The 27,558-nt window shown below is 37.0% G+C and overlaps 1 protein-coding gene and 1 pseudogene across 4 annotated transcripts in view; both read right to left on the reverse strand.

The window, feature by feature from the left end:
- APLP2 (amyloid beta precursor like protein 2) overlaps positions 1-27,558 on the reverse strand; it is a 72,458-nt gene that overhangs the window by 23,693 nt on the left and 21,207 nt on the right. For all 4 annotated transcript variants that reach the window (XM_016139271.2, XM_016139275.2, XM_016139274.2 and 1 more), the window contains exons 2-4: positions 11,006-11,179; positions 10,024-10,147; positions 557-669 (exon numbers count right to left, since the gene is read on the reverse strand). In XM_016139271.2, the coding sequence (XP_015994757.2) occupies positions 557-669; positions 10,024-10,147; positions 11,006-11,179 (411 nt within the window). The remainder of the gene's footprint in view (positions 1-556; positions 670-10,023; positions 10,148-11,005; positions 11,180-27,558) is intronic.
- Positions 11,180-26,144, reverse strand: LOC118602798 (annotated as a pseudogene).

A 27,558-nucleotide genomic window follows, 5' to 3' on the forward strand; every position in this document is an offset into this window, starting at 1 on the left:
GGGAGTTTCTTCTAATAATTATCGACACCAGTTAGAGGTGCTCAACAATAATTTATATTCCTCACTAGTGAGGGAAGGCACTGCTTTAGAATTTGACGAAAGAAAGACAACTGACTAAAGAACCAACTTGACTAGCATTCAGAAAGGGTATTATTTCTCTCTACTAGAAGAATGAAATCACATCTAATCCTGTCAGCGTACGTGTCCAGACACAGATTTTCTATAATTGGCAATTTCTTCCCTAAGGCCTTAGGGTTTAGGATGGCCTTCTGGGAGCCCTGCTTATAGCATCCTTGCTTAACAATCTTTTCAATATCCTTAACTTTAGGTGCTAGATTGTCAACACCATACTTCCCTATAAAAAATATCTATTCTCCCAAATCGTTTTTAATTTAGAAGATACAACTGTAAACTTTGAAAGGAGAAAGGGAAAATGAAGAAAATTAACTTAAAATCGTGGTGAGGTTTGAAGGAAAACACTACTTTCTCTCTTAACAGAAAAAAAACAAAACAAAACAAAACAAAAACCCTTTACTTTTCCCATCTATTGTTTTACCTCTTTGACTACACTGTGCCAGTGCTGGTGATTCTCGCAAACCTCCATCCGCTCTTTGTGGAAAAACTGGCACTTTTCTGGAACTAGCAGAACGTCACTTACAAATTCACCCACTGGAAAAGATAAGCAAATCCGATCATGATTCATGGTGAAAACGACCCTCACTGCAGATTATGACGGTTGCTGTAAGGTGCAGACAGGCCAACTGGATGATGCAGCTCTAGGCAGCCACGGAACTCAGCATTCCGTCATGGCCACGATGCCTGAGACTTCTCCTCACTCTTCCCTGACTCCAGCTCTAATAGCCCTGTTGCAGGGCTACAGCAACACATGACAGGGGCACAGGAATAGGATCCCCTCTCCAGGGCCCCCCCGCACACACACACGTACTCCACTCTCTACCTGACTTCATATGAACAATATTCCTAGCCTCTTACTTTCTTATTTCTGCCCACAGTGGTTCTAATAACAAAATGTCCAGGAAACCAAGACTGAGTGTTCTCCTAAACTACAGATGAATCTTACTTTAGCCCTTTGTACCTAAGACACCCACCTCTATGACCAACCATTACTATAATTATTGATTCAGGTAAGAATCATCGATGGAGAGCTAATTACAAAGGGGTACAGGAGCCTTTGCAATGGCAAACCCTGGTAGACACTATAGTAAACGGGTGACCAGCTTTACGTCACCCATGGACAAGCTAACATATGTGATATCCTAGGAAGAACATCTTACCTACATAGTCTGTCTGCCAAAATATGTCAGTGGAATCTAATCATGATAAAACAATATGACGAATTCAAATTCAGGGATATTCTGTGTGAAACAAAAGACCTAAACTCAAAATATCGCTGTCATGAAAGATTAAAAAATAATAATAATAAGACTGAGGAACTGTTCTAGATCAGATATAATGTGTGATCCTTTTTAAAAAGAACATTTAGGGGAATTGTTCAAAGTATGATTATTGTAACAGTAATAGGAGAATGTCCTTGCTCTTATGAGAAATAAACTGAAATATTTGGAGGGGATCTATCGTGATGTCTCAACTTACTTTCAAATAGTTTAACAACAAAATGTATATAAGACACACGCACACATATACATAGTAAGATGAATAAATAAGGCAAAATTGGAGAACCTATCTAAAGGTTATAGAGATATTCACTACTATGTTTTTTCTATAGGTCTAAAATTTTTTAAAATAAAAAGCTGGAGGAAAAATACACATAGCTGCTTAGAAAAACAGAATCCTTATCTTTTATAAATACATACTGCAGTATTCACAGAAAAAAAAAAATGTATCTGTGATTTGTTTCCAGATAATCAGGGGTAGGTGGGAGAGAAACCATAGCAGTAAGAGTTGCTAATGAATTAATGGTTGGTATACACCTGGGAAACAGAGATGTGAGTGTTAATAGTACTATTTTTTCTGTATCTGGATATGTTTGTAACTTCCATATTAAAAAGCTAAAAACTTTTATATCACCAGATTATCACCCAGGGATTCTGATTCAGCAGATCTAAGGCGGGATGCAATACTTTGCACTGGAACAAGCAAGCAACCCAGGCTTGCTCCTCCAGGGTCCAAACGAAGGAAACCCACAGGAGGGAGAGATATGTGTGCTTAGCTCAGGGAGAGATGCAACAAGTAGGAGCAAGAAAAGGAAGCATGAGGGCTAACTGCTGAGGTTTAAAAAAGGAAAGGTCTAAAAAATCTGGCCTGAGAAATGTCTTAGGGATTTGAAGTGGTGGAAAGTGTACACAGACCCACTCTGCAGCTTCGTCACCATGGCCTGGTCCTTCAGGACCCCTCAGCTTCACTTCTGAGCACCAGAGAATCCCAAGAGGCAGGTGAAGGAAGTCCCTGACCTACTCTAAGGTAAGATGTGCTTCCAACATTATAAGCTGGAGCAATAAACACTGCCTCTCCACAACAAAACAGCCTTACGCACGGTAGTGAGATTTCACACCACTATTAGTATAGGGACTTCTAGGACCAAATAGCTCAACTGGACACTAACACAGGGACACAAAGGTAAGTTAGACATACTGCTGCTCTTGAGGGCCCTAAGGGAGATAGAACATGACACAAAGTTTACCAAGCGACCAGACTTAACAATCAAAGCTTAAAAGACAAAATTCCATAGAAAACCGGGATTTGCCTCCACTGGGAGAGACAAGCCCGATAATCTAAGTAAAAATTATATCCATTCTGACATCCAACCATCAACTCATAAGGTTTAATGTGACTACTGTGTATTAATAAGGCAATTTTTATATTTGTTAATTTATGACAAAAAGCAAGAAAAAAGGCAGCATGTACAGGGTTAAATGCTAGGGTTTAATATCAGCACCATCATTACTAGCAGAGTGGGCTTAGGCAAGTGTGCCTTGGTTTACTCATCTTGTGGTGAGGATGAAATGACAAAATATATACAAACACATGAAAAGTTTGAGCAGAATCTAGTATAGAGTAAACACCTAGCACTATGTTAAGTGTTAGCTCTAACTACTGATATTAATGTTATTAGTTTAAAGTCCTGAATTGAGTAACTAGTTTGATACAAAGCAAACTATACAATGCATAGTCATTTTAAAAATCTATAGTTTGGCAACAGTTAATACACTTTAATTTGTATAGCCTTAATTTTATGTGTACAAATGCAACATGAGAAAAAAATTATAAACAGCAATTTCATTACTAGATATATATTCTTTAAAAACAATAAACAAACTGGGTTTACAAAAAAATACAGTGAAATACTATATATCGGGTTTAAAATGAATTAACTAAATCTATTTACATCATCTCTCAGATGAACCCCAAAATGACGTAAAGTAAAAGCAAGCTGTAAAAGGTCACATACAGTATGATACCATTAATGTAAGTTTTAAAACAAAAATAAATGTTTATAGGTACATACGTAAGTTGAAAAGTATAAAGACATGTATGAGAATGATGCATGGTAACAGTGGGTAGAGGCTACCTCTAGAGGGAGGAATAAAGGGAAGGAAGAAAAGTGGTGGAATATCTAAACCCTTTATTAAAAAGAAGATGGAGATGAAGCAAACATGGCAAAATGTTGAAGAACTTAAATAAGGATGATGAGTGCGTGAGTGACCTGCATATTATGTTTTATCTTTTTAGTATGCTTCAAACATTTCAAAATTAAAATAGTTTAAAATCAAAACATTTTTATATGCCAGATTTTAATGATGAACTCCATGCTTAACTATAAATTAGATGCCACTAATCTTTAGCTATTCTGTGACTAAATCAATCTGTCTGACCTCTGAAAACTAGGAAAAAATGAACACCCTTGAATTTAAAAATAAAATAGAAAAGTGAAAAGAATACACTTTGATTCAATAATTCCAAATCTAAAAATATACTCTAAGGAAATAAGTGAACAAAGATATTTATTACAGTGCTCTTAATGTAAAAAAACAGAACCAACCTAAATGTCCACTAATAGGGTAGGGAATTAGTAAAATAATGGTACCTATATACAGTGGAATACCATGGGGTTAAAAGAAATATGGTTTATGTCTATATTTAACATGGAAAAATTTTTATGATGGTTTAATAATTTCTCAAATAAAACATCCCATATCCCTAACCTCAATTCCTCCTTCAGCCTGGTTAACTCCTTAAGTTTGTCTTCTATTCAAAGATCTATGTATCCCTAAGGGGATGTTCAATAAACGTCCATTTAAAAAGGAAAAATGCAATAAACAGGAGAGGAAGTGTAGTGCAATACCACTTAGAATAAGTGCACTGAAAGTACACACAAATGTGTAGCCAAAGAAAAAAGTCTCATATACAACAAAATGTTAACCATGGTTAACTAAGTGCAGAAACTGGGAATGATTGTTTTTGCTTCCCTTCTCCCCAACTTCTTTTACTAAAAAATAAACTTTTAACAAGTCAACTAAAAGAGGAACACATTTCAATCCCAGCTTGGTTCTGTCATTTCACTGCTACTTTTTGCATTTGCTACAACTGTTTATCAAAAGCTTCTGGGAAAAAAACTGACCTCTGCAAATCAGCATTACTCTGTTTTAGAGAACACTGAAAATGGTTTGGTCTCACTTTAAAAAGTTTATCCAAATTTGTAACAGTCCTCAATTTAATCAGTTGGAGTACAATAGATAATGGCCACAATTTGTCACTGGACAAATAAAAAGCTATACTGTTTTGCTTTTCTATTTAACAAGCTGATCAATGAATACGGCAATTTAACAAAATCTAACCTAAAGGATTCCATTTAAGCTACATTTATGATTTTTTGCCAACCCTCTACTCATTTCCTGTGATTCTGTTTTTCTTTTATACCACACCTCCCCCCAACAGGGCCATGGCAGCTATCAGGTTTTAGAACTTTTTCAGAGTTGCTGAAATTCCTTTCAAAATAACAAGGCTGTTTACCCAAAGAGGAAGTCCCCAACACTCACATTATTATAAATAAGCCTACTGCAAAAGTACTCTCCAGCGGCAAATAGTAAGATCAGGTTATTTGCGGGGGGCTCCTGGAAGTTGTACGCAGGTAGGAGAAAGACTTTTGTAATGAGAGCCATCAAGAGGATCAACCTAACCACCCAAGTTTTTGTGAGGTCTGGTGGCCCTTCCTAGCAGATGTCTGAGGTAAATAGGGCTCTGAGAAGTTAAAAGACTCAGAATAATCCTCACAAGCAGAAACATATACCATACACAAGTACTCACACTAAGCGTTAGGGTGAACTGTTGATGGGCTATCATAATTCAAAGAGAGACGATGACTTGCAAATGGACACCTGCAATGGTAAGCTGCTCCAAGATACCAAGGTGCAGCTGCTGAGGACTATGCCTCAAAGCTTCCGAGAATGAAAACTTCCTTTGGTTGTCTTCACGTCACAGTAACACTCCCTGTCCAAATCTCCTTCCAAAAATAACCAAATACAAAAACAGTACTGGGCCTGCAAAGCTCCCTTCTTTTAGTCTAGGAGGCAGTTTACATATAAATGTCAGAGATGACTAACTCCTTTCCCCCAAATACTAGCAGTTTTGCTTTTTTGCACATCACCAACCCTGACCTACTCTGATTGTCTTATTATTTAGATAAATTTTCATAAACAGGAGGCAATTAGTAGTAACGTGAAATATAAAGATTCATTTGAGAAGACTGAACTGTAACTTCAAGTCACCAAATACACTACATATCAGTTAAGAGTCACAATGATGGGTAACTAAGCCTACTCTCAGAAGAGAGCTGAATGACGTGGACACAGACGTCTATAGACAGCGTGACATCAGATTTGATGCAAACACTGCTAGCAACTTAAATTCATTTTCAAACTGCTTTCAAGTGTGCTAATCAAGACACGGCCTTCCTCCCAACCTCGAAAAAAACAACAAACAAAAACAGTGCCTCCGTACAAAGATAAGGCCCATGGAACATCTAGACCAATTAATAGAGCCATCCAACCAATACAGACACATCCTATTTTACCCCAGTTTCTACCTCCTCACCCTTCTGGCTTGCCTATGATTTGAGTCTGCTAGGTAGCAATATCTAAAAGCGGTTTCAGGGCTAAAGCTAACCACACTACTACTATCTCTTTACCACAGGTGTGGTATTACCTTAATATATATATAAGGACTCACTGTGGTTATTCCTGGTGAATAAAAAATACAGGACTCTCACTTTTTACTGTATTAATTGTTAACAGTTTTTATGTTAAAAGAATTGAGTATGGTTGTATAATTCAGTGAATGTACTGTAAACCATTAAACTGTATACTTTAAAATGGGTGAATTATATAGTATAGTCCTAAAAAGCAGAGACTGATTGTTTACAGGGGATATTGAGAAAATTAGAAATATATACTGTAGATAATGGAATTTGAGGAATCAATATGAGCTCATTTTTGTTAAAATATACACAGAGATACAGAAATATAGATTTGTGTGAGAGTGTAACATATACATGTATTTCTTAGCTCCGTATGAATGGGCCTAGAAGCAATAATGTTGTAAAAGCAGTAAGCAAACTTAATGCTCAGATCCTGGCAAATCCAAATACTCTTCCCCACTAAAGGAAACCAGGGCTTCCTGGAAAAATGGCTGACTCCAGGGGTAAGGTAAGAAAAATACAGGATGAACCTATGGAACCTTTTTGTACTACAAAGTAAGGAAGCTTTCAAAGAATGACAGGGACATAGTAAAAAGACACAGGAACCAGTACTAAGGGGCTCCCACTAGTCCAATCTGGATAACGAATCTATAATAAAATTAATGAATGCAGACACCATCTTGGCCAGGTGATAAACGTCAACACCAGTTCTGAAGCAAAATGACATCATGCAACATGAGGCAGCAAGACCACTTCTGTGATAGTACCCTTGAAAATGCATAAATCAAAAGGATCATAAGACAAACCCAAACTGCAGGCATCCTACACTGTAACTGGCTTGCACTCTATAAAAATGTCAATGTCATGAAAGACATGGAGAGGTTATAGAGAGAATTAAATGCAACATGAGATCTTGAATTAGATTCCAGTGTTATTAAAATAACAGGTAAAACTTGAAAAGGGTCTGTAGATTAGATATTGGATCAATGACAATTTCCTGATTTTGATTACTGCAGTCTGTTTATATGGGAGAATGTCCTTGTTTTTATTAAATATACACTGAAGAATTTAGGGATAAAAGAACATCATGTCTGCAGCTTAAATAATTGAAACACACAAAAAAACTAGTGGGGGTGCAAATGATAAGATTAATTATACCATATTAATCAAATGTTAACAGAAAATCTGAAATCTGAGAAAAAGGTATACAAAAGCTTTTTGTACTATTTTTGCAATCATTCTATAAACCTGAAGTTATTTTAAAATTATTTTTAATAAATTGTCTTTTACGCACTCAGTTAAGGACAATATCATTTCATTGATTATGTAAAACACTGATAAATTCAAACTATAGCATTTGGAATATTAAATAAAATTAAATTTTTGTGGTATACTATGATGCAGTCTTGTAATTATCATAAAGAGTGTATACTATGTTCTAGGCACTGTCATGGTACTGAAGGGACAAGAAAGACTAAAGCAGGTTCCTTGTTTTCAAGGTGTTTACAACACAGTTGGAGGAAAAGATATAAATAGACATCAACGTACAGTGCAGCAGGTTTAATGACAACAACAAAAAGAATTTCAGAAATCTGGATATTTAAACAGAAAATAAGACCAGGAAGAAAAGCTTCCTTTAAAGGAGGCATTCCCTCAGATAAGTCTTAAAAGGAGAATTTCCCAAGCAAAATAAGGAAAATAAAGTCATTCCAAACAAGAACTGGATGGTTAAGGGGCCAGAAGCTACGAGATGCTGATGAAATCTGAAGCACAGAGGGACAGTGTAGGGGACAGAACAGAGCTAACCAAGGGCCACATTATGGATATTTTAACCCATGCTAAGAAGCTTAATGAAGCATTGTGTTTTGGGTGAAGATGACCTACTAAAGGGTTTTAAGTGCAGGAGAGACAATTCAATCTTCATTTTAGTTAAGAGGGCAATAGACTGGACAGAACTGAGAAGCATGCATAGAAGCCAGCCATTGTCACAGCTGGGGAGGAAATGATGAAAGGCTGAATGAGAGCAGTGGGAATCAAATGCAGAAAGATACAGGCCAGAGGTTCCCAAACTTTCTAGTTACAGCACTGAGTGTCTTGGTAATTTTTTCACAGCACCCCCACAGACCAAAAGAATACCCAACGTTAAGCAGTTAGGGCTAACAACTTAATAAGTACTTGGGCCCTGCGCAACTCTTCCAACGTCGCGGTCAACAGAACACCATCGTCTTTGCTTCTTCTATAGCAATTTTGTGTGATACCATCTTTTTAACACAGGATCCACTAACGTACAGCTCCACAAAGATATGAAGTCATAGAAAAGAATGAAATAATCCAATGTTGAAACTGTGAATAGCTCCAGCTAGCAGTTCACAGGATATCTGACAGATGTTTCCCTTGAAAATCAAAAATATCCCACAATGCTCTATGAGTTTGCTGCAATGTCCTGGAGTGCCTTGGTGCACAGTTTGGCAACCATGGATATAAGCCATATCTAAGAGGTAAGAATCAGGCTGGCTTGAAAGCTGACTGGATGGGCAGAGATAAAGGTCTCCTGGATCTCAAACTCAGAGTTCTGAGTGGGTAGTGGAACCGGCAAGAGACAGAGAACATACAGGAGAGGGAAGACCAGGCTGCAAATGAAGTACTTAGGAATAACAATACAAAAGGAAAAAATGATTCTCATACTATCTATCTACAAATATTCAAAAGTACTCTCATTTCATTTAATTTGAGAATTTTAGAGAGAATGAATGAAACCTCAAACCCAGCGATTTCCTAGAGCCAAAAGGAAGAACCTCCCTAAACCACATCACACAAAATTTTTCCAAGTCTCACACTACTGCATGATGCTTCAACTTTAAAGTAAATGGAGTTAAAAAAGCACATGCAGTGTCCCTCTTTACCCCTACTGAGTACTTTTTACACAAAGTAATTGCTACATATTTTAAATACTGTATCTTCCTATTATTTTGCTACATGTGAGAATGGGGAAAGCAATGTATTCCATTTCGAGAAAGATTTTCATGAAGTGGAGGGAAGGGAATAAGTTAAATTCATGGCTAAAATTAAATACATCTACAGAACTACCTAGGAAGTCTATGTAAATGCAATATCAATGTTAGTCCTGTCATGGATCATCTAAAATCAATTGTTTTGCCCTTTTAAGTTTCTATGACCAAATCTGTTCCTGAATCACCCAGACTACAGATACATGAGTATAAGTCAGATGTGTCAGGGATGAGTGGTTAGGATGAATACATTAACTAATAAGCATTTGAAGCAACAACTACGTTTCACAGTAATAAATGTTACAGTTTTAATCAAGCTGGCTCTGACTGTTAACACCCCAGAATAGCAGGTGGCATAGGGCCTAGCCCCAGCATCCCTGACTGTTCACAGGCAGCTGAGTCAATTCTGAAAACTACCTCAAGTTTGGTCTGGCTGACAAGACATGATTTTAGTACCTTGCAAACGGTGTTTAGGATGAGGCAGGGGGAACAGAAAACTCTACTCCTTGGGCTGCTTCAGTACCACTCACTGCTATGCCTGTCAAACAATACTTTCGCACTCTCCATGGAAGGCAAAACTGGAAGGGCAACACTATCAGTCAGTGCCATGGAAAAAACTCGTCCTTAAAAGACAGAAGGATGCCCACAATGGGAGAGGGAAAGTTACTGACCATTGAAAACAAGTCAACTATCGACACGAAGAAGCAATAAATACTCAAAAGATTAAGCCTTACAATAAAATCCTGCAGCCCTCAGCTTCTTAACAGATGTAGACATATCGCTGTGAGTCAAATTAAAATGAAGGATTCCCCTCCCTAAGAAGTACCCAAGGACACTCACCAAGACACTTGAAAGGAATCACAAAATGGCTCTTGCACTGCTTTTTGTTCCTCCGGCACCAATTGTCCACACTGACTGGCTGGTTGGCTTCCATCACATTAGTGATCTGTAGCTCTGGATACATCTGCAAGGGAAAAGAGCACACCCACAATAAACTGCGTTGGTCCAAAATGAACAGACATACTCGCAAGTAAAGAGAGTATCTATGTTTAGTCAATGTCACCATTATCCTATATAAATCTCACATTCTACTCTGCTGTCTCTGGCTCCAAATACACTCTTACAGTAAAAAGGAACTGTAATAATTAGTTTTCTTGTGACAGGAAAATTTCTGATTACTTCTAATACATTCTATTAAAAGGAATCTCTATTTAAGGACATACAAAAGCTCTAAGCTTTCAGCTCAATAAATCTATTAGGTATCAAGGCCACTTGTAGGGTACATGGAAGTAGCTGAGTTCATGAACTAAAATTCTTAAGAGGCAAGTCTATGGAAATGTCTGTTAATGAAATTATAGGATAATGCTTCAACTCTGGTCCTATAAGCCAGTCTTGGTAAGTAAGAAGTTCAAAAATTTTATAGCCTTTTCCAGATCAAGTTTTGACCTAAACCAAGTTGAATTGAACCTGAGATGATCATTTACAGCAAGTGGAAAACACAAGCATACAAATGACACATTTTGCTTCACATCTTCCCATAACAAGTGGGCAGCCAAGAGAACCAGGCTCTAGTCTGCGGTGCTTGCCAAGGTTCTGCAGTATTCCTTCCTGAAAGAACTGAAGTTCACAGCCCACACATGCAAAGCCTTCGAGACATCTCAATCATATCATACACTTAGAAACAAAAGGCCTGGTGCACCAGTCATTAGCCACTTAGTCTTAGGTCAAAAGAGAAGAATGATAAAATATCCATATCTAAGACAAAGAAGCTCAAACTTGACCCAGAAAAAAAACAGTTTTAACTTTCTAGCAACACTCTTACCTCCTGACAGTACTGGAGAACTTCTTCTTTTGTTCCGAAGCAGCTTTTAGTGCCTGTTGGGTCAGGTTCCCATTTCCCAGTCTGAATGTTCACATGCATATTTAACTTTCCACAAAACATTGCAATTTGAGGCTCAGCGACAGCAAATCCTGTTCCAGCATTGGCTGCAAGAGCCTACAAAAGGGGGAGGAAAAAAACAGGTTTACTTCAAAAAGGTTGGCACAAAAGCATAGTCAGTCATTCAACGGTTTATGACATCAAAACTGATCTTCTAAAACTCTTCATTGTTTACTATTTTTATCTTCATAAACAAATCCTTTTCCTAGGAGAAGTCCAGAATAAAAAGGACCTTTGGACATATATGATCAAAGTGAAAGGTCAACAGGAAATCTAACCCCTCACACCCCATCTAGATAATTCTGAACTGAGAACTGTAATCCAACTGCAGTCTCCTAATACAAGCAAATCTACTTTCCATTCCTTAATATAGAAAAATATAGAATGGCTAAAGTGACAGAAATTTTACCCAATTCGCTCACAAAAGAAAATTTCATTGAGCAGCTAGATATTATGTTAAGCAACAAGCTAAACGCTTAGGACACAAGGGTGGGCAAAAAGTTATGGCCCCTGCTCTCATGGGGCTAATGGCCGAGTGCAGGAGTCAATACTCACACCAAAAAAGTGTGATCACATTCCTAGACTTCTTAAGAAGGAAAAGAATATAGAGAAGCATATAAAAGGATCTGCCTTAGGCTTGGGTTAGGTGATCAGGGAAGCTTCCAGAAGAGAGTGGCATTGAGTAGAGTGGCATTGAGTAGAGGTTTGAGAATAATATGTGGAGAGAAAGTAGATAGCAAGGTAGAGTGTGGTAGAGAAGGAAGGAGACACGTGCAGAGACAAGACTAGATGGTCTGTGAACCAAGGTGATTTTGGTTTTTATCACTGTTAAGTGTGGACAGGTTTTAAGCACAAAGTTGATATCATTGAAATGTAGCTCTGATGCTTTCTCTGTTTGGAGGGCGAAGAAGGAAGTGAAAGGAAACAAGAGTATGTGCAGGGGAATGAATGGCTCAGGAAGCTGGAGCTGCAAAGTACGAGAGAGATACTGGTAGCTTGGGCTAAGGCAAGGTGATGGAGAGACAGAGTCAGAAGATCACAGGGAGCAAAACAGACAAGACTTAGTGACGGATTAGCAAGGGTGGTGAGAAAGAGGAAGGTGCCATGTCTGGCTTGCGTTACTCAATGAGTGATGGTGTCAGTCATGGAAACTGAACCCTGAAAGGAATTTCATAAACAACTTTACCTCGTGTTAGGTAAAAGTAATCAACTACTTATTGCATAAAGTCTTTCTTTGACTAATATTCACTTCTTTGTGAAAGATCATAGCTATTAACAGCTCACAAGTTACAGATGAGAAATAACATCTAGGCTTGATGACAGTAAAGCTCCCACAAGTCTCTTGCACTAGAAAAAACACAGGCATCCCAGCATCTAGAAATACGCCAACATTTATTGTTGCATCCACAATGGAGTTTTGTGGTCTTCCCTGATGTAAAAGTTCTTTCAAAATAAAAATTAAAGTTTTTCAATGTTAAAACTTGAGGGAAGCAGGGTAGAATTAGATTGTATGGTCTATCATTCTTTTTAAAAAGAGCAATTAACATAAAATGGTTTTCCTGTAACAGAAAGGATAGGTTTGACCTGAAATATATGGAAAATGTATGCTTTCTGAACGACTCTTATTTATGCTGCTGGATGACAGACATGAATGGTCCAATCGGGATCCTACATATGATTTTGAAATACATTATGATCTTTTTCCAGGATAAATTTACCATCCTACAGGTTTAGCTTTGAAATGTATGAAAATTAGCCTGCTTTCTACTAGGCACAAGAGAAGAAAGCACAAACACTTATTGGGTAGCTAGGGAAAAGCTCGTCTGGAAGTAAAACGTTGCCTAGGTAAATCCAGGTTGAGAAACACCAATTAAATCCAATGAGAACAATTAGCAACTTTATTAAGTAGAATTTATTGTAGCCCTACTGTGATGATAATCATTAATTAAATTAAAAGGCAGATCTTATGCCTTCAGTATAACTGCATGTGAAGTTACAGACTGGTGTTAAGTCCTGTCTACCCCCCAAACCGCGCCCCTCCCAAATTTTTAAAGATATGTGCAAAAAGGAACACACTTATAGGTAATATTTGAATGTTGTCATCAAAATTAATCATTAAAAGGTATAAGGATGCATAAGACAAATGTGTTAATTTTCATAATAAGTTCAAAACATGCACCAAAATGTCTCTTATGCTGGCCATCCTCTTTTGGGAGCCATATCTAAGGATTATGGTGAGAAACCCTGATTATGATATAGAGGAAACAGGGTATATATAAATGTGTACACACAGAGACAAAGGCAAGGAAACCTCAGGGACACTTCTGTGTATTGAAACCAGTGCTCTCCCCAAATTCTTTCCTTCCTACTTCAAAAGCTCAGACAAATAAATGAAGAAAATCCAGGAAGACATGATATATATGTAAGCAAGAAAGCCAAAATGACAGTTTAGAAAGAAGTGTTTCCCAAACCAGCTATATGTGAAAACAGCTAAATCTGAAAGATGTTGAGCAGTATTTCCTCAATTCTCTGTGGCCTTACATTAAAATTAAAGGCAGCTATTAAACAAGTAATAATTTGGATGTGATGTCTAATCTTTCAGAAGTATGGGGAGTAGCAGGACATTTACCTCTTAAATTCCAAAAATGAATACAGGTAAGACACAGGGGTCAGTTAGTTATGTGAGGTCACCCAAGTCACAGCTGTGGAGTGGTCAAAATTGTGCAGGTAGCCATTTATCAGCACCAAAAACTGTGTTCCACGTGTTACTCATTATGGTCATTGGCTAAAAGACCACAAGAGATACGATTGTATAAATGTTCAGTTTATGGGTCAACCACTGAGGTCAATATAGCAGTGGTAAGTGCATTTGATCTTTGTGCTGAGATGGTCAGCATTACCTTCCCTAAAGAGAATCTAAAATACCAGAGGTTAAAGCAACAGGAAGAGGCAGCTAAGCAGCGAAGGCTCCTCACATTAGTTACCACGAAGAAAAAAGAGAGTAACTGGAATCGTTCCAGACAGCTAATATGCTATAGTGATTCACTTCTGAGTTCAGAAAGATTAATCCTTGTGGTCATAAGAGACTCTCAAGAAGGTATCATCTGAAATATAAAAAGCCTCTGTGGACCATGTCTAGGAATCAACTAATCAAACATACCCTGACCTTATCTAGAGTATACTAGGATCTTTTTTTCCTGTTGTTTGTATTTCTTTACTTTGAAAATGTTCTTTTTTAATGTGCTCTCCATTTTCTTAAGCACACGCTGTGCCTTGATCTATTATATCAATGTATAAATCAATCTGTTTCCTAATCTAACATGTTACAAATGGGATTTCACTGCCAAGTCAGCACTTCTGATATCCTGAGAACATGGAATCAGCTCTGAAAGAAAATTAATGCCCCATGCTTTGGCACTTAAGCCAGTCCTTGTGATCTATGTACACTGCAGCACTTTGAAGGCTTTGAAAACAAAATGCATCAACTGCTTTCCTAGCCAAGTGCTTCCATTTTATTTAATAATTCATTCTTAATAAGAAATTCTATTTTATTAATTTGGCTCAGGGAAGGGTTTAGCTATCTAAGGACAGAAATTCAACTTGGTAAAAAGTGCTTCTAGTAATGGGGGTGAAAACCTGAAATGGCTTAAAGTAATAAATAAGTCAAAATAAATCTATATCTGAACCTAACTTAACCCAGGCCCTTTATTCATCACCTCAAGAGACGCAACTCCTGGGGCCACGAAGCCCCACCTTCTTTCACAAAGCTGCCCAGGACCAATGCAGCGCTCCCAATCCATGCAAGTTTGTAAACCCATGGCTGACTTGCTCATAGAAGCTATTGCCCCAGAATCTAATCTGACTCCAGGGTTTGTGCAAGTGCCTACAGAGAAGGGAGCTGCTTCTAAAGAGGAGGATTTTAGCCTATGACTGAGTGAATCATGTTTCCTTGGAGAAGAAGGTGTGGCATTACAGGCACTCAAGTGTCCAAGTTAACACAGTTCTAGTTCTAATAAATACTGAACAAAGCATGCCTTTAGAACACAGCACTCAACGCAAAGACCTTTTTTAAAAGAGAAAGCTGGTAAAATGACAATTTATTAATGGATGCAAAAACCCTGTGTACTAATTCAATCCTGTTTGCTCAAGGTAGTGAATGCTTCCTCATGATTCATAAATTGAAATGACTCAAATCTGTGTCCACAAACCAGCACCTAAGATTTACTTAATTGAACAAATTAAGTAAAAATTCATAGTTTCAAGATAGCCCCCCAAGCTACTTATTAATTACAAAAGGGAAGACAAATTACTTCACAGTGGTGGCACCATCGTTAACGTTACCAGCAATAAGACATTCGAGAGTATCAATGAGGAAAGATGGGGAAAGACTAAGAAGAAATGACAAGTAAATGCAAAATGGGAGCCTGGACAGGATCCTGGAACAGGAAAAGGATTAGTTGGAAACCTGGAGCAATTATTGGAAGATGGTCTGCAAGTCCATTAATAGTGCTGTACAAACGATCTCCCAGTTTTGATACCTGGTTATGTCAGATGTTAATTATCAAGTGAGGGGAGCTAAGGGTATAGGAAAACTCTCTGTAGTATTTTTGCAACTTTTTTAAACTCTAAGATTAGTTCAAAACAAAGTGGTTTTGTTTTTTTGAATCCCATTCATTACCTGCCTGAATTTCAATTATGACTGCATGGTTTCAATCTGTCGAAAAAAGAAGATGCTCTTAGGACAACTAGTTAGTATAATCGGGGCAGGCCTGATACCTGAAAAACTTACTGTTTATTCTGAACACATGGGCAGACATACTCATGTAGTAAAATCCCATATGCGCAAATATTAAATTTGATTTATTTTCAATGGGAGGACAATCATAATTCTGCCCAGAGCTTAAGATATAAGAAAGTCCATTATTGTTACTGTCGACAAGTGTCTATAGTTTGGATCCTTTAAAGTATCTTTAAAGTATCTTCATCAACAATACAAAAGTGAAGCTTTCAATTTAAAAAGTCTAAGCTTCAAACATTTCAACCCATATTTAATAAAACAGCAGGATTCTTATTAAGCGTTTTCTAGTTTTAGCAGCAAACTGAGAAAACCTCTTCTTAGAAGTCACAGTTATTATACCAGCTGAAAATCCTTGGCGATTTTTTACATTTGAACTTAATTCTAATAAGCAGCTTAATTCTAAAAAGAAGGTTTGGGGGGAAAACTCCAAATGTAAAAAGCCATCATTATTTGTCCACTGATATGTATTTGTTAGTTCATAGGCAGTCATCTACACAATCCCTGTTTTTATTAGAGCTCTAAATATTAAAGTATAAATAAAGTAATCATTTTCAAGACAGGTAATGATTTAGACTGTCTCCAAGGATCATGGTAATTTGTCCATCTGGAGATCACTGGTAAGGATCCAAGCACCAAGAATTATGAGATCTGTCTTTCTGTATCTCCAAGATAAGAGCAGGAAGTCTTTTATAAAGAGTTATTTAAAAATACATAAAATATTTTAATGTTAAAAAAAAAAAAGGTGCAGAGCAGTGTTTACGGACCTAAAATTCTCAACTGAACATCTTTACTGGCTCCTTTTTCTTTCCAATTTCCCATAATAAAATAGGAATTCTAAGAAATTATTTACAGGCGTGGAAACACTTGGGCCATGCCTTGTCCAACCACTAGTCTTCTGCTCATTCCACTCCTGACCTCAAGGAAGTACATGATGCTAAGAGCATAGGCTTTAAGAGGCAGACAAATCGTGACCGCGTTCCAGCTCCATCAATGACTAGCTGTGCCATCTTTGACAGATCACTTAACCTCTCTGGACCTCGGTTTCCTCATCTATAAAATAATGACAACAGTAACTACACAGCATAGTGATGTTTTGAAGTTTAAATGAGTTAATATATATAAAGTGCTTAAAATAGTGCTTGTTACATAGAAGTTCTTCAAGTGCTGGTAGCCATTATCAGGCTTTAGATTTCTTTATCTGTAAAACAGGGCTACTAACTTACATATTTCTCTTAGTCTTGTTTGGGGGATTAAATTAAGATAACGTACTAAGCAAAATGCCAAGCTTAGAGCACTCAAATGTTAGCATCATTATCATAGGGCCGGCTCCTGAAGATTTAATTCTCTCTGGCTACGATTACACAGAACTGGGGCTTAAATCATGGGCGCACAAGGAAACACACGTGAAATCCTCACGTGACCAGTCATCCTCCCTAAATCCAGGATGGTATGAAATAGGCTTAAAAGACTACACATTTCCTTTTTGGTCTGTTAAACTGGACATGCCCAAAGCAGGCTGCAATAATACCCTACGTTTTATTTTGTGGGAATTTAGTCACCAAATGTTTACACGTACAATACTGCCCTACTATTTAAAGGAAAATCACCGGAGCTGCTGGCTTCCTGGCTCTGGTCTGGCTTCCGGCTGGCACGGAATTGAGTTCAACATGAATCTGCAGTTACTAATGAAACACTGTTGTGATCAAAAAAGCACTATGTAGGTTACTGCTCTAAATGGATTTTCTTGAGGGATATTCCCTCTCATAGCAATGCAACCTCCTGGAAGTTATTCACTCACTCTTTTGACCTTAGTTGTTGCTTGTGCGAAACATAAATATGCCATTGCCCAAATTTCAGGTATTACAATAAATATTAACTTTGGTATTTTGGTTCACAACAGATAGAACTCTACTTTCCCAAAACTCCTTATGTCTAAGAAATATGGCTTAGAAACAAAGACAGCCTCCTCACTGAATAAGAATCTGTATGATCCCACAGCTGAGCAGTAATCTGTCATACTTTGAAGGCCTGCTAACTGCAGAAGTCAGAAAACCAGGCTTGAGTATTAATATGAGATGATCCAAGTGGTGTGAACTTGTGCTTAACCTTTGAACTCACTGGCCAGTGTTACAGTTATTTATTCAGTGTGCTAAATAAACAATTTGTGCAAGGTTGGGGGGAATGTTTAGGGATGTGTTTCCTAAACCTTAAAAGGGTGAAATGATTCAAGTAACAAACATCTAAAAGCACTACTGATTAAATAATAATTAAACACATTCATTCTAAGTCATTCTTACTGATTTGCAATGATAGAAATAATACGAATGATGAGAGGTTATCTGTGGAATATCCAAGCACAAACCTGGCAATATTCTCAAAAACTGTAAGCATGTTTCTGGCTGATTTAAAGCTCTATGATATTGTTATTTAAAATGCATTAAATCACAATCATTAAAAATTAGGTAATTTTTTAAGCTTATTTCAAATATTTCATGTACTTGAAATGTAACAACATCCCTTTCTAAGAAGTATTCTATTTTTCAGACAGACCCATTTCACTACAATAAATACTCAACCCAGTGAGTTCACCATGGTTAAGTTGAGAAACTAACATGTCCACTTTGGCTGAAACATTCTTTCTGACTTTAAGATGTAACAACATGAAAGGCCAATGTTAGAGATCTGTAATCCACTGGATCTCTTCTCCTTAAACATATCCAGGAAAAAATAAGAACACAAATACATGCAGCTGAAAATATTCACGTTTTAATATGCAGGATGGTTTTTACTAGTGTTTTATAGCAGGGGTTCCCTGACACTCACTAGTGGGTAATAAGGTCTACAACAAATAATAGTGACCTTAAAAATAAGTAAGATCTAGAGTGCATATGTACACATAACCATAAGGTACAGAACCGCTAACTGTTCTCTTGATAAATAACCATCCATAAATTCTAAGATTACTTTCTCTCCACCTTTTGTTTTAAAATGTTTTTCATGAAATGATGACAAAAGTGGGTAGTCTGTTTTAAAAAATATCCTGTAATATTAAGAACTGACAACCTTATCTTCCTAATTTTTTGTTTTTACTAGCCCATGAAAAACAAAGGCTTAAGCTCTCTATTTCTAAAGTTCTGTCATGCCAAAAGGCAAGAAAGGCAGAAGTTCTTAGGGAAATAACCCATATCTCTGTTTGTAAGTAGAAAATAAGACATTTGCCAAAATGACTTTCACAGAGCAGAGAGAGGCAAATTCATATTTTAAAATACAAATAGCAATTTTCATATGCTATTCTGCTAAACATTTTACTATGTTTACTAGCTGCAAGCAATATTCAGATACCAATCTTGATGTAACAACTCACTAACTTCTAATATCCATTAAAATAACAGTGAAAGTAACAAAAATGTGAAAGAGCTCTACCCTTTACAAGTTCAAAGCAAGTCAAAAGGCATCTTTCCTATGATTTAGGTAGCATTTAAATTTGCAAGTAAATACAAGCTGTATTATCAGCTCACACCAGATCTGCTTGCAGACAATAATTCTTCCTGTCTGGGACCCATGCCCATGTGCATTATTGAAATTATCAGCAATTTAAAAAAATAATAAAGCTAGTAGGAGCTGCTGTTCAGTGTGTTTACTGCATGCTGTCATGGCCATTAATTAGCATTCCTGGGTTCAAGCCATCTACCTTCTAAATAAATACCTAAAAAAGAGCAAGAAAAGCTACAGTCGAGTAAAAAGAATGAATAAAAAGGATGTAAACGTGTGTGAGCAACACACACATAGTGAGAAGTACAAGTGCACTACTGTTCTCCTTGTCAGGTGGGCCTCTGGGGAGCTGTGTCCACACTCTTGCCCTCCATGATGTGCTCTACACATAGCATTCTAAATCATCTCAGAACACATCACTCTTTCAGTTCCAAGGAATTGCGGCTGTTTAACAGGACCCATGCTTCACTTCATCACCTAACCTTGTACTCAGCATCATCCTCTTTGTGTCCCTGTGTCCACACACCAGTGAGGGTCTCCACGTAGCACTCCCTTCCCCTGCTCTTCCCTTTGAAGGCACATTTTAACCTTTCAAGACTTTCAAGGCTCAAATGTGCATCATCTGAGGGGACCTTCCAGAGTACAGCCTCCAACCCATTGCTGTTTTACTTACCCCTCAAGCAACCTGAAACTACCCTGGCTCATTTACCTGCACTGTCCAGCTCCCCTCATTAGAATGTAAGTCCTCAAGGGGAGACCCTCATCTGTTTTTCTAAGCACAGTATCTGGAAATAGCACCAATAATACTGGAGGTAATCGTTTACACTAAAGTAAGTAACTTACTGACTCTAAAGCTTATGCTCTTGGTTTTAAGACCTTTAGTTACACTAGTGAGCGCAGAACTCGTCCAGCAGCAATTTCTAAATGATTAACACTGTACATAAGTAGACTGATAACGAAACACAAATTAAAAAAAGAAACTTATGCAGTATGGCAAGTTTTGATTATTATTATTATTTTTTTTTTTGCTAAGTGATTCCATAGACACACCCTGAAAAACCACATGATGGCAAAAGGCTCATAGGAGAACAGCAGTTTCCACCCCAGGTGAGCACGCCCCTCAGAGGCAGCAACACTTTCGACCCTTTCATGAGCTATCTACTGCCACATTCCTAAACAAAAATAATAGGCAGCATCCTCTCATCGAGACAGAGCTAGAACAACTAGAATCCTCTGCCCGCACGTCATTTGAGGTACACTAATTCAAAACTACTAATTATGAATATATTTGAAAACCAGAGATGGAAAAGTATTAAAATCACAAGCTCTTATTTTGATTAAACATTAATGCCAGTTAAAAAAATAAAAATTCTGATCCTTACTCAGATTATTTCCTCCAATCGTTTTACAATTCTAGATAACATGAGAATCACTGGTATTAGAGGTCAAACTGTGTTCCCCCAAAATTCAAATGTTGAAGTCCCAACCCCCACTACCCCCAAATGAGACCCCATTTGGAAATAAGATCATTGCAAATGTAATTAAGATGAAGTCATACGGGGGTTAGAGTGAGCCCCCACTCCACTATGACTGGCATCCATATAAAAAGGGGAAATGTGGAGAGAGACACACAAACACACAGGGAGAACACATGAGGACTGGAGTTAAGAAACTACCAAAAGCCAATGAACTACCAGAAGCTGAGAGGACTGAAACAGATGCTCCTTTAGCACTTTCAGAGGAAGCATGGCCCTACCCGAAACCTTGATCTGGACTTCTAGCCTCCAGAACAGAATAGGGAGACAATAAATTTCTATTGCTAAAGTCATTCAGATTTAGAGCTTTAGTAAATGACTAAATTAGGTAAATTAATAAGACTTAGCATATGTATTTGGAAAGCTCACAGTCTTGAGACAGGATCCAGACACAGGGAAACCCAGAACTATGCTGTAAGGCATACATGATGAATGAGAGGTGAGGAAGTGGAAACTGAGAACACTGCGATGTGAGAAGAGCTACAACAGAGGCAGGCACAGGGCTCACCACAGAAAAGAAACAGCTATGGGGTGACGTGGAGGACAACGTCTTCAGAACGTCTCCACAGAAACTGTGCTTGGGCTCTCTTCCAGCATAAGTGTGACCTTGCTAGGCATATTTTAGAAGATGGAAGGGTGCAAGATCATGTAGAGACGAGGAGACCAGTTAGGAAAGCACTGTATTCACCCAAGATGAAGGTGATGAACAAAGGCATGAGTAGGAAAGGGACAGACTAGAGAAATGCTGATAAGATCTAGACAGGAAACATAAAGGAGGTTCAAAACGATTCCAACTTTTGAATTCTGACATCTAGGGAATAGTGGAGTTAACAACCAGCAGAGAAACTGAAGAGGGCTGGTAGGGAGGGGACTGGGAGATGGACAGATTTCTTTGGAAGCACTGTTATTTGAGGTACCCAGGGGTTATTAAAGTGGCAATAATGGAAATACCTACCAGACAAAAACACAGGTCAGGATCTCCAGAGGGTAGTCTGGGCTGGAAATTACGAATTTATAATTCAAAATCAGGCTGAAAGAATTTTAAACCCAGGGATTAGGTAAGATCATCTGGGGAGACTGAGCAGTTGAAAAGGACAGAACATTTAATGGGCATATAGAAGGAAAGTCCTTGACTGAGGGAGAAGAACCAGAAGAGATGAAGCAGCAGCAACTGAAATGTCGGCCTGAGATTTCACTGGTCATGACAGCACTAGTCACTTCAGTGGGGTGGTAGTGACAGAAACAAAGCTACAATGAGTCCAAGGAGACACAAGAAAGGTGAGGAAATATAGTCTGAGTAGAGATAGAATGTAATTCTACTTTTCCAACTGTAAACTTTATAAAATCTGAATAACAATCAAGTATTTCTAATGAAGATTAGCATTCAAATCAAGATGTAAATGTAAAATATATGCAGAACTTCAAAGAGTTAGTATGTAAGTTTTTTAAATGTAAAATATCTCATTATTTTTATTACGTTTGATTTTATACATGTTGAAATAATAGTATTCCAGCTATATTGGGTTAAATATATTGTTAAAACTAATTTCATCTATTTTAGCTTTAAAAATGTCAACTAGAAAATTTATATTACACATGTGTACTGCATTTATTTATTTCTAACTGTACAGAGCTGTGTTAAATGTTCAGTTAACATTGTGCTAACATTATGTTAACAACAACAAAAAGATATCTGAATGACTTTTCTTTTACCTGTAAGTTCCATTTAAATACACTTCCTTTCTTTCATTATGAAGGCTAGCTAGCAAGAGTTTCTGGTAATTGCAAGAATGGGGCACTCGTGTGGTTCCTTGAGAAATCCTTAAGTTGCCAAGAGTTAAATGGGTAAAGAGCTACAAAGCTTCTCTGAAGAGGCCAGGCTAGTTAAAGAGACAAGTGGTTACAAGTAAAATAACAAACAGGAATTAGGAAAAAGGACCTTGAGAAATTCTTCTTAAAAGAGATTCAGTATGGGTTATGTAAGTGGGTCTAATGCCAAGAGCCAAAGTTCTTATTTTATCCAATTGCTGGGGGTCAGGAAGCCCCAATTGGGGATACTCTCCTCCATCCCCCAACTCTTCAGATCCACATTTATGTTTATGCCTGATTGAAACAAACAACTCCTATCCTAGGTTTCTAACAACCAAAGAACAAAATCCAAAGGTTTTCCAAAGTAAAAATGAAAACTAAAAATACTCCCCAAACATATATATGATATGATGTTCACATCACACATGAATTGTTGATTCAATTATTTTTGTCAAGTCAATAAACATTTGTAAGGGCCTTACAAAAGCAGGCTCCAGAGATAACGAAACGAACAAGTCACAAGTCCTCAACTGTGTGGCAGTTTGGCCTGGCAGGGCAAACAGCATATAAACCAAACAATGCTAATAAAAAAAAAATACTCGAACTCTTCTCATATAAGAGATCTCCAATTACTTCTGACCATTTCTTAAATGGCAGTCAAGAGTTAAGCCACAAGGAAAGGTAGTACAATAACGGTACTCTTATTTTCTATAGGCATTATATTATAAATTGGGAGTCTAGTCTATTCCTGAACTAACATGAAAATAAGGAGAAAAAAGAACAGACACAAATGTTATAAACTTAAGTATCTTGATCACAAAAGTTCTTTTGGAGTTCTCCTTCATGGGCAAGAGCAACTAGAACTTCCTTTTTTTTTTTTTTTTTTACGTTCTTAGTTTATTAATCCTCTCATGAAAAATCTCTCAATCACCACAAATAAAGTCACTGACTAATCTTTACTCCTTTTTGCCAACAGCAATACTAGCCTTTGCAGTCCCCCTAACTTTCTTCACTTTGTTCTTGCGTTCCTTTTGCTGTTTTCTTGAAGTCTTTTTCTTCTCATTCAGGCCATGTCTTGCAAATCTGTTCGGGTTCATTTTTCTTTGCATAATCCAAGGAATCATAAATCATGCCAAAATCAGTTGTCTTGTCATCACCAAAATGGGTCCTGAATCCAAAAACAAAGATGACACTTGGTGTGGTCTTGTACATTTTGGCTAGTTTCCCTTGAATTTGTCTTAGGTACTGCTGTCCTCCCAGGATGAAGGATATCGATGATCATTTGTTTCTGCTGAAGGAGTCTGTTGGTCCTGAACTTCCTGGTCCAGATAGTTACTGTGTCGTTCATGACGGTGACGTATTATTTCCTTCAAGTTTACATTCCTGGATAGTTCTCATTGCCAATTCACTGTAGTCTCTGAATGCCTCAATCATGTCAAGGAAGGAAGCAGGCATTTTCCCAAAGATACATGTTTGGTGATCTCTTACTCCAAATTTCTGTTAATTTTTCTGCAAAACTTTACAATGTTTCTGTATCAGAGCTTGTAGTCTTCCCTTGAACACTGATTTTCTTAAAATCCATCTAATCATTTTTTCTGCCATGGAAAGATCAAACCATCCTTTCCTTGTGCTAAAATCTTCCTTTGATGATTTACAGACATTGCCTAGTTTAATCAATTCTCTGTAATAATAACAGGCAGTTTTAATTTGAATTCAGATACTCCATGAAAACAAATCAATAAAAGGCAGGTAAGAGCACAACAACCATCAGCAAATGCTAAACTATTATGTTTTATATGAAAAACTGACAACCACCTTGCTAAATTGATTTTATGCATTTTATAGTTAAAAACTCCCGAATGACCTTTATTCTGTAATATATCACTATTAAGAATTCAACCATTCTTCAAAATTCACCCAATGAGAATTAAATATGGTTTGGGAACATCAACAATAAAAATAGTTTATAAAAAATAACTCTACTAAAAGCAAAGTGTTTATAAGGACCTTAGCAGTAGTTGGATCTGCCTCTAAATTATATACCAACTGAAAAATAGTAAGAAGAAAATTATTTTTGACAACATACATAGTGCCTTTACAAAAAAATTAAGGCTCCCCAGCATCTAAGCACTACAGTAATTTTCGACAGCTATGAAAATTTGTGTAGCACATGTTTTGTCTAGAAAAATCCCTCCTTATTTTTCTTCTAAATAGTCTTACAAAGTCATCACACTAGTTCACTTGAACCCTTCAAAGACTAGTAGGTTAAGCAGCTATTTAGGTATGTACTACTATCTGGTCACTTAGTACCCAAGCCAAATGTGGGCAATTTATGTTGGCTTGTATCAGAATGATTCTTCTTCACCTTCCTCATCTCTTGGGAACAGCTATTAACAACTTCGATAGAAAAGCTTTTGAAACTTATTTCTCATACTTAACGCCAAGATGAAAACAAGTGTTCATATTAGGTTTAAGTGACTTTTTGGCCTTATGAAAAAACTACTCTCAAATATTGGTATATTAGTTTAGATACAGTTACCTACAGAACATCACAAAAACAGTATCTTAGTCTCAGTAATGTCTGACATGATAACATTTTACTTGGTCAACAATGAACTATACCTATGCTGCTATAAAATGATGTAATCTTAGCCATATTTGTGTAAGACACTCTTTATCTTTCTGATCACTTGTCTCTTTACTATCTTCCAAATATTTCCTCCATAAAACTCCAAAATGTTCCAAATACTGATGTAGTACTAATGTCATAGTCGAAAGAAACTTATCTTCACAAATTACCAAGTATAAAGAATGCTAAAAATGGTATGCTTATAACTTTATCTTCTTGATGTTTACTGAAGCAACCTTCTTTACCTCAAACTCAACTCAAGAGTTTATGTTCTATTTTATTTTTTTCCAGCTTTTCAGAGACATAGATCCTACTTGCAAAACTATCAGGTTACCATAGGGGTATTTCAATGAGGATTCATTTATCCAATAGGAATTGGTACTAGATCTGCACTATGTCTTACACTTCAACCATTCTGTGACAAGTTCAGCTTCTTCGCTCACTACATATACACATAAAACCTTATGCAATGTCTCAGCTTGGCTGGGAGCTTATCAAGTTTGAGTCTGTGTTTTCATTTAATCTTTTTAAAATCAATACTCAAAACATTTAAATCTGATTTTAATCTGTCCTGATTACTATTCCTTTGTTTAAAAACAACCCTAGCCAACATTCGGTCTCAATGACTTGTATCAATTCACAAGATTAATCTTTCAAAATAATAGTCCAGCATGGTATTTTATTAATATAGCTCCTGTGGAAGCTACTCAAGCCCCTAATAATCATTTATCTTAAAAGCTGCTATGAGATAGATGAGATAGATGAGAGAGAGAGAGAGAGAGAGAGAGAGAGAGAGAGAGAGAGAGAGAGAGAGAGAGAAGAAGAAGAAGAAGAAGAAGAAGAAGGAGGAGGAGGAGGAGGAGGAGGAGGAGGAGGAGGAGGAGGAGAAGGAGGAGGAGGAGGAGGAAGGGAGAGAGGAAAGGAGGGAGACTGAGATTGATTCTATAAAGAAAAATATTCATATAGCATTAAGCAGAAATCTTCTTCAAAAGGGGGTGAGGCCATGGAAGAGTCCAACCAGCCAATCAAAGAAGATTCTATTATGAAGTATGGTTTTTAATTCATCTAAAATCTGCCATGAATAATAAGTATATATTTCAAGAGGCAATTTCAAGCCAATTCCCCACCCCCCTCTTTTAAACATGGATTGAAACTCCATAACAGGAGCAGACAAGAGTATAAAGCAAAAACGGCAACCCACACTCAACCTCCCTCAAGGAGACCAGAGTCTCTAACAACTCAAAGAGGCCTCTTGCTACTTTGGCATTGCTGCCAGATCTTTCCAATTCCTCCAAAAAATGGAAAGCAATCTACATATAAAAATCCATGTTATTTAGAAATGATGATGTTTAATTTGAATTTAAAATACAGTGAAGACTATCGTGGTAAGAGCCAAATAAAACACAAGTCCAGATCCCATTCTGTCTTCAGCCCACAGGTTTTCAATCTCTACTGTAGGTTATATACCAGGAATCAGTTATAAGGGATGGCAGTTAATTTATAAAGTATAAAATTTATTAAACTCCTAACACTCAGAAGTCACAGCATTAACTAAAATTAATCATATTCTATCAATTATGAGAAATTTGATTACAATAATTTACAATGAAAAGACCTGTGGCATTTGAAGATTGGAAGACAATATCGTTACAATGACAATACTATCCAAAGTAATCTGCAAACTCAATGCAATATTCATTAAAATTCCAAGAACATCTTTTTCAGAAATTTAAAAAACCATTTTAAAATTCATTGGAATCTCACAATCTTAAAAAAGAACAAAGTTGGAAGACTCATGCTTCTTGATTTCAAAACTTACTACAAAGCTACCGAAGTCAAAACAGTGTGTTACTGGCATTTAAAAACACACACACACACAACAAAACAGATATACGGAATTAGAGAACTCAAAAATAAACTCTTGCATATACAGTAAAATGATTTTTGATGAGGGTGCCAAGACCATTCAATGGGAAAAGGAAAGTCTTTTCCACAAATATTGCTGAGAAAATTGGACAACCACCTACAAAAAAATGAAGTTGGACCCTTATCTTAACCCATATACAAAAATTAACTCAAAACCACTCAAAGATCTAAACATAAGAACTATAAAGATAAAACTCTTAGAAAACAAAGATAAAATCTTCATGACATCTAATTTGGCAATAATTTC

Source organism: Rousettus aegyptiacus, unplaced genomic scaffold, assembly GCF_014176215.1.
Source record: "Rousettus aegyptiacus isolate mRouAeg1 unplaced genomic scaffold, mRouAeg1.p scaffold_m13_p_5, whole genome shotgun sequence".
Classification (NCBI taxonomy): Eukaryota; Metazoa; Chordata; class Mammalia; order Chiroptera; family Pteropodidae; genus Rousettus; species Rousettus aegyptiacus.